This window comes from Crocuta crocuta, unplaced genomic scaffold (genome assembly GCF_008692635.1).
Source record: "Crocuta crocuta isolate KB4526 unplaced genomic scaffold, BGI_CrCroc_1.0 scaffold124, whole genome shotgun sequence".
Classification (NCBI taxonomy): Eukaryota; Metazoa; Chordata; class Mammalia; order Carnivora; family Hyaenidae; genus Crocuta; species Crocuta crocuta.
Window position 1 is genome coordinate 5,335,711 of NW_027551573.1, and position 8,510 is coordinate 5,344,220.

Genomic DNA, 8,510 nt, shown 5'->3' on the forward strand with positions numbered 1-8,510 from the left:
GACTCTGTGTGTCCCCCACTGAGCGCTGCCCCCGCCAGGCTGGGGGCCTGCAAACTCTACAAGGCTGACGAAAGCCTTTTCTGCCCAGATGCATCCAGAGCTGGGCTGCCACCAGGCTCCCTCCACCTCTCCAAATCCTACCCAGGAAGCGGGGAGCAGGGGCCCTCTGTTCTCAGATGGAAAAGCTGTCTGGGGGTCGGGGTCAGGTCCACGGGGCAGGGATGCCGCTCCTTCTCAGGGAGCCACGGGCATCTGCACCCCGCTGTTCTCCAACTTTCCCTCTGCCCTCCACCCGGCCTGAGGACCTGCCTGGCTCACCTCCCTCACCTCCGGGAAGTGAAGACCTCCTCCAGCCCCAGCACACGGTGGCCTGAAGCTTTTGTTTTTGCCAGGGACTTTCCCACCCCCAAAAGGCGAGGAAGTCACTTTGGCAGCTCATTGTCCCTGGATATTCCCTCCCTTCTCTTTGTTTTACTGTTTATTTATTTGTGAGACAGAGAAAGAGGTGGGGGAAGGGCAGAGAGAGAGAGAGAGAGGGAGACAGAATCCAAAGCAGGCTCCAGGCTCTGAGCTGTCAGCACAGAGCCCGATGCAGGGGCTCAAACTCAGGAACCGTGAGATCATGACCTGAGCCGAAGTCGGGCGCTTAACTGACAGAGCCACCCAGGCGCCTCATACCCACCCGCTTCTCTTGCCTCAGTGGGCCTAGGGAGGGAGAGTGTCCGGAGTGAATGGAGAAGGCCACTGTGTACCAGGAATCACAGGGAACCCATCACACAGACATGCACCCAAGCAGCCAGAATCCGGGGTGAGTATAGTATGTGCCGCTGTGCAGTCCTTTCACGGAGGCGGAGAGAAATTCCCACCAGAGGCAAGCATGGACGCCTGCAGGAAGGAGGCGGGAGCCTCCCCTACCTTGGCCTGCGCTCAGGGCACTCGGGCTGGGGAGGGGGCGAGGGAGGGGTGATCTGCAGCCCTGCAACGTCAGGCCAAGGCCCGACTTCCCCGAATGACATTCCTAGAAAGGCAGCAGGGAGGAGGCCACACTGAGAAGGAAAGGGGTGCTGTGGTAAGTGTGGCGGCCCAGTGGGACATGAAATGGCCTGTGCCACCAGACTCTAGCTTCAGGGACCCGTGTGTGACAACACAGTGACAGAGAAGGCAGGAGAGACAAGAGAAAGAAAAATGAGGGATGCGCCCAGTCGCGGAGGCTTCCGAAGCCAGACCATTTAGGGAGCCTTTGCTGGCCTTTCAGTGGGAACAGGAGGGCCCCCCCACCCCGTCCAGCTCCCCGAGACCCCATTTGTGGGAGTGAAACCCACTGGAGCTTCACTCAGGCCAGGACGCCAGTGAGTCCAGGGCCCATGTGAGGAGGGCTGATTTTCTAAGTGAATTCACCGTCGAGGTGGAATGGATGGATGCCCTCAAAGCAGAGAAATTGTCAGCGAGGGAGGTGACGGCAGGTGATACTTGCGGAGCAGAAGGAAAGCACCATCCACCCAGCCAGTGTCTTGGCTTCTAGGAGCCTCGCCTGCTTTGGAGACAACGAGAAGGTCTGAGTTTTCAGGTTGTTCACACTCAGAACCTAAAAGCGGAAGAACTTGCAAACATCTGGCCAGCACAGCACAAAACCCCCACCGCGCCTGCCGGGGCGCCATTTAGTGATGTTTTGGCTCCATCTACAGCCTGAGGAAGGACCTCGTTGCTGGATTTCTCCAAGAGCCACAGCCAGCCCTTCTGAGTGTCACAGGCTCATTGCAATTAATGCTAATAACGCNTATTTATTTCAGACCCTACGACAGCAGCTGTTCAGAATATACTAGAAACCCTTTTAGCCAAAATTGGCTGGAAGTTTCTATTTTCAAACACTGTAATGAATTGGATTAAATGGATGTTCCCCCCACTTTTTTTCTTTTTTAACAACAGAACAAACAAAAGCCCTTAAAATAGCAAGATCGCATTCTCTTTCATTCACCGAGTAAACATTTAATTAGCACCTTGCCTGTGTCATCTCTGTGATCAGCACAGTGATAAGTCAGGTCTGAATACATTCCGTAATTGACTCATCAGAGAACGTTCCTACTTCCTCTTGTTGGCAGGAACCCCCACATCGGTCAAGAAAAAGGCGAGGAGGAAGACCAAGGTCACCAATGGCTATGGGGCTTGGAAGGATTTTGAAACATAGTGACAGAAAAAATCCTTTGACAAAATGGGAGCTGGAAGTCAGTTCCATAAGGGTAAGACTTGAGTCTTTTTCTATTTTTTTTCCCCTCAGAAGTGTAACTAGCTTTTCCCTATTCAAAAAAAAAAAAAAAAAGTAATACAGGGGCACCTAGGTGGCTCAGTAAGTTAAGCATCCAGCTCTTGATTTCAGCTCAGGTCATGATCTCACGCTTTGTGAGATCAAGGCCCGCATCAGGCTCTGCACTGGTAGCGCGGAGCCTGCTTGGGATTCTCTCTCTCTCTCTCTCTCTCTCTCTCTCCCCCCCCCTCTGCCCCCCAACCTGGCGTGTGTGCTCTCTATCTCTCTCTCTCTTTCTCTCCCTCTCAAAATAAATAAATAAACATGAAAAAAATTAAGTACTACAAAAATAACTATTTGCTTTGTGCAGAAAACTCGAAAAATAGGACAAAGAGTAATAAAAAGTCTAAGGCATTCGCAACCCTATCAGCCAAAGGTGACCACCATCCACAGCTTATCATGGCCCTGCCCTAACTTGACTTTCCCTCAATGGTACTATATTTCCCCCAACGGTACGCATAGGAGACAAACATTCTGCCACATCACTGCATATGCTTCCGCATGAACTTGAATGACTCTCGTATCAGTGAACCATAATTTATTTACTCCACGCAAGATGCCCAATTTTTCACATATTTTTAAGTTTACCTCTATGTATTTAGAAAGAGACAGAGACAGCATGAGCAAAGGGGGCAGAGAGAGAGAGGGGGGCTCGAACTCACCAACTGTGAGATCATGGCCTGAGCTGAAACCAAGAATCGGCCGCTTCACCGACTGAGCCGCCCCGACGCCCCACCTCACCATGCCTAATGCCGCCCCTGGTTCCCGTTCCCTTCCTCCACGTCCTCTCCACAGTTGGTGTCCACAGATGCTTTGCCTTGCCCTGCCTGTCTTGTGAGCTTGAGCTGGGTTCCTCTGGAAATGACTACATTCAATAGGTCTTTGAAAAAAATTGTCCCGGGGCACCTCTGTCGGTTATGCGCCCGACTTCCGCCCAGGTGGTGATCCCGCATTTCATAGGTTTGAGCCCCGCGTTGGGTTCTGTGCTGACAGCTCGGAGCCTGGAGCCTGGCCTCAGATTCTGTGTCTCCCTCTCTCTTTGACCCTCCCCTGCTTGCTCTCTGTCTCTCTGTCTCCCAAAAGTAAATAAATATTTAAAAAAACAAAAAACAAAAAACATCCTGACACCTTTCAAATGTAAGGCGCGATCTAAGGAAATCAATACACTGGCTTAGGGAAGACTTGCAGATCATTTTCTTTAGAATTGAAACATTTTCCCATATTATCCCTCTAGACGTTGGGTTCATAGAGGGTAGAAACAACCTGAGGGATGGTGACAGGCAGACCTTACCCGAGCGCTGCACAGCGAGTCATTTTGGGGCTAATTTGGGGAAGAGAAGGGGCAGAAAGAACCAGCTTTGGGTGAAAAGGAGAAATTAAATTTTATCTCTTTGATCTTCCGGGGTGCCTAGTTGACTGCCTCTCACCAGCCAGGAAAGAAAGGGAAGAATGTAGCGGAGGTTAGAGCCTGATGTGTGTCACCTGTGAGCAGAAGGGGCTGTGGAAACCGGGGTTGCCCAAGGTCACTGGCTTGGTGACGGGGAGGGGCGGGACGGAGCCCTGACTTTCGGGCTACTCACCAGGTCATCATTCTATGTCAGCAAAAGAGGATTCTTAGTCATTAGGCAGCAAGAAGACACCCAAAAGGGGAGGTGGAAAGGGGAGTCAGGAGCCCGAGAAGCCTGACCTTGCTCTCTTTTTGTCTGATTCACACTTCCTCGCTTAGAACGAGGTGAACGGCTGACTTCCAGCCCACGGTGCCTGCTGTGGCGGTGACCGTGCAGAGCAGGGCCCCGTGGGCGTCGCCCAAGGGCTTCTCTGTTTTTGCAAAATGCTCGCACCACCTGACATTCCGGCAATGTCCTTTCCTGCACTCGTGTCCTGCTGAGCGTGTGGGTGAGGCTCGGGCCGTGCGTCACCCAAATGGTGTTCTACCACCTGCCCTGGAATGTGGGCCAGCGCCTTCCATGGGTCCCGGGGGCGCAGGGGCCAGCCTGGCACCCTCCGTGTGCTCACGTCGAGGGCGCGCCCCTGCCGGCTGGGACTTCTCCCCGGCTTCAGTTCATCTCTCTGTTTTTGCTCACAGTGGAAGCAAACCAGGGCGAAGGCTTGAGGCAGGGATGACCTCCATATTATCGATAACAAACCCAAAATGGAAGTGATCAATACCTCGCACTTCAGCAGCTCACAGAGGGGCCCTGGGTAATGCCAGACAAAACAGCAGAGACCTGACTGCTCGGACATGGCCACATACCTTCTGCCTGTCCGTCTCCAAACTAAATGGCCCTTTCACTTCATGCAACAGTGAAATAAAATATTTTGAGGCTGACATTTCAATAGGTCCAAGGTCCTGAATACAGCTGGGCAACACGCCCATGCGTTTCTGGGCCACGATTTCCCCAGTTGGAAATGAAGCTTAATCATTCTGGCTTTCACTCCCATGCTCCTTCGCCGCTGCTTCCCGGAGATGTACTGACGAGAGATAGTCGCGGTGTTTTCCAAACTTTTCCGAAGCCAAGAGTCACCTGGAAAACACGTCAAAATACAAACTCCAGGCCAAACCCTGAAGTTACGAAGTCAGCCGTTCCGGCCTGGTTCTGGGCATCCATAGTTTTAAAGAGCTTCTGATTGCGTGTTCAGGCAAACTTGGGAAACACTGAGGTGATCACCACGACATCCTTTAGTGTTTCCGAAGGCACCACGCGCTGAGCACTCGAAGGTGCATTTATTGCTGCTATTATTTCAGCCTCGGATTACCAGCGTTAGCAAATGAAAATACAGGATGTCTAGTTAAATGTGAATTTCAGATAAACAAGGAATGATTTTTTTTAATGTTTTTATTTCTTTCTGAGAGAGAGAGACACACACAGCATGAGCAGGGGAGGGTCAGTGAGAGAGGGAGACACAGAATCTGAAACAGGCTCCAGGCTCTGAACTATCTGTCAGTACAGAGCCCACCATGGGGCTCGAACCCACAAACCGTGAGATCATGACCTGAGCCGAAGTTGGGCACTTAACCGACTGAGCCACCCAGGCGCCCCAGGAATGATTTTTTTTAAGTTTATTTATTTATTTATTTTGAGAGAGAGAGCAGGGGAAAGAGGCAGAGAGAGAGGAAGAGAGAGAATCCCAAGCAGGCTCCGCACGGACAGTGTGATGACCTGCACTGAAATCCAGAGTCAGGCGCTTAACCAACTGAGCCACCCAGGTGCCGCAAGGAATGATTTATTTTTTTTAGTGTCAGTATATCCCATGTAATATTTCGATTATACTTGTCCTAAAAACTTATTTTGATCTGGCAACTCGGTCAGATGCTATGTGCCTCATTATTGTGTAATCTGGAAAAGCACAAGAAAAATCTAACGGCAAACAAAAGCATGTCAGTAATAGAAGAGTGTCCATTTTACATTTCCAGTCTCTAATCCTCTCAGCTTTTTACTTGGTCTCTGGTTCTTCATCATTCTGAGGAAGGAAGGAGGGAAGGAAGGAAGGGAGAGATGAAGGAAGGAAGAAAAAAAGGAAGGAAAAAGGCTACTGTTACTGAAGAAAACCAAGAAACCGCTTTTAAAGATAAAATGCAAAGCTTTTAACTCCATATGAAACAACTTACATGCTTCTTGTACCTGGGGCAAGAACAGATCTTTCTGACTCACACTGGTAGACCCACGGTAAGTTGAAAGTACCATAAGTTGAAAATGCATGAGATACACCCATCCTGCGGAACTAGCTCAGCCCAGCCCAGCCCACCTTCGTCGTGCTCAGAACACCTGCGTTAGCCCGCAGTTGGGCAAAATCATCTCACACAAAGCCTGTTTTCTAATAAACTGTTCTGTATCTCGTGTGAGTTACTGAGTGTCAGCCTGCAGGTGGCAAAGAGGATGGTTGTTACAGTGACTTGTAAGCGCAGCCGTGTCTGCCCTGGTGGCGGCGGGGCCGCCCAGCAGCGGAGAGAGGATGCTACCACATATCGCCAGCCCCGGGGAAAGGACCCGGATTAAAAATTCCAAGTCCAGTCTACTGAACGCATACCGCTTTTGCAAAACCTTAGAGTCAGAAAATCCTAAGTGTAAGCATCCCCAGTCAAGGGCCATCTGTGCGTTAATGCCATTCACTGACCGATGTATTTGTTGATTTCAAAATAATTTAAGTAATTTTAAGCTATACACAGTTTTCCCCCCTGGCCAAATGTCCTGGGCTGCTCGGCCCCACGGTGTCGATGTGCCTCTGTCTGATGACTCCTGACACCAGGCTGAAGGCTCTTCCCCGGCATGGATGGATGTGGACCTGCCTCGCAGTTGGCTAGGTTTTACAAGAGTGTCAATCCAGAAATCCCACAGTCAATTATAAACCAGCCACCACCACGACCACCCCCCCCCCCCCCCCCCCGCCCCCTGCACTGAGAGGAGGGAAAATGCAGAGAGGAGTATGAAAATCCGAAGGGCTGTTTGGCCTAAGAATGAAATGTTTTCTAAATCAAATTAAGCTACACAGTGGAAATTGAGGAGAAAGTCCTTAAGGTGACTTTTAACTGAAAATGAAATGTCTCTTAGTAAGTTACAGAGGTGCGGTGATACCAAGTGGCAGGCTTGTATCTCATTAATTTCAAACATAGATTTTTATGGGAGGCTATTTGATTATAATTTGATTATCTGACCCTGTAATTAAAGTTTATTGCCAATTTGGAAGCTTACATGTAAAATGAACTGGTTTTCTTGAAAGCAATATACAATCCTTTGGACTCATTGACTTCTGGTTTTGCATTTAAATGGAAAAGTCAGTTATAACGTGACAAACAGGTTGGGGTTTTGATCATTAATCCTGCTAAAGCAATATTCATAAATTCAATTCTGAATCAGTTGGAATACTTTTCTTTTATTAGTTTCTGTGTTATTAAATGAGATTGTTTCTGACTAATATATTTCTGGACTCAAACTGTAGCTCCGAGCTGTTATTCAAATCAAATAACATGCCCCTTACTTGTGCCTCGCACTAATAAACGCCAACTTGTGATACATTTGCAAGAGACTGTCAGCAATATTAAAGGAGGCAATAATGCCATGGAGGTCTCGAAGTGAGCTGATTTTTCTAAGGGCTGATATCCGTCATTTTTCTTAAAAAAGAGAAAAAAACAACACAGATATTTAAGGCTTTTCGTCTTAAAGCCGAAAGCACACTGTGAATCATACAAACAGAATTCGCTAACAGTGGAATTCGGAAACTCGTAATTTGGGGGGGGGTCCCGAGTAAGAGAAGTAGGAAGCTGATTTCAGAGCAAAATCAAAGTTACATTTGGGAGGAAAAAAGTGCCCCTTAGCTCAGGAAAAGGGTGAGTCTCTCTGAAGTGCAGGTGGAAACGAGAGACTCCATTGTTTTTGAAGTTAGAAAACCGATTCACAGATCATTGCTGGAGTCCCAGAGCAAAAGAGGGTCTTCCAGACCAGGCTCAGAGAAAAGTCAGCGGGTCAGGGTTGCACAGCGAGTCGAAGGTAAGTCCCAAATGGAAACACTCCATGTCATTTTTTCGGACATTTCCCCCACCATCCAGCCCACGGAAAGGCACATAAAAGCGTGTGGCCACGTTCACAGGGGCTGGAATCAGAGCCACAGTGCTGCCATCAGCTGGATCCCATGAGCCTCACCGGCCTCAGACGCGGCTAATATCTGCCCTTTCTCCTCATTTCGAGAAGGAAACGAGACCTGATAAGTTATCTATAAGGGTCAGCTGACGTATCGTGGCTCACCTTTTAAGTTCAAGTGCTTTGAGACACTCAAAGTATATTCTGCATTTTCCGTAAATAATCGTTAACACTGAACGTTTTATTATTTTGGACAAATGTCCCCTGGATTCCTATCTGTGGGCCTCAGGGACCATCCTCCAGCCAGAAACGTTGGTGCGTCTCCCTCTCCGTTCCTGAGAAACCGCACTTTCACTTCGCTACTACAGTTTGCACGTTTTCCATCAACGCAGATGGGCTCAGGGAGGGCGCCGCCACATTTCCGCCTTGTCACCCGATCACCGTGGGCCAGAATTGTCTCAGGGCCCCAGAAGGAAATTGTTGAAGCCCATTCCTAGAATCCCAGAGTCTCCAAGTTTCTTTCAAGAAATCTTAGAAGCAGCCCTTTGCTACCAGCTCATCTCTTCCCAACACACAGCCAAGTGTTTGATTCTGCACCCTCCCTCCGCTGGGTCCCAGGCGTGGGCTGCTGG

At 49.4% G+C, this 8,510-nt stretch overlaps 1 protein-coding gene across 1 annotated transcript in view; it reads left to right on the forward strand.

Moving 5' to 3' along the window:
- Positions 1–747: 747 nt before the first annotated feature.
- LOC144221029 (uncharacterized) overlaps positions 748–8,510 on the forward strand; it is an 11,996-nt gene continuing 4,233 nt past the window's right edge. The window contains exons 1-2 of the mRNA XM_077751413.1: positions 748–808; positions 2,100–2,237. Coding sequence (XP_077607539.1) covers positions 2,151–2,237 — 87 coding nt within the window. The 5' untranslated portion in view covers positions 748–808; positions 2,100–2,150. The remainder of the gene's footprint in view (positions 809–2,099; positions 2,238–8,510) is intronic.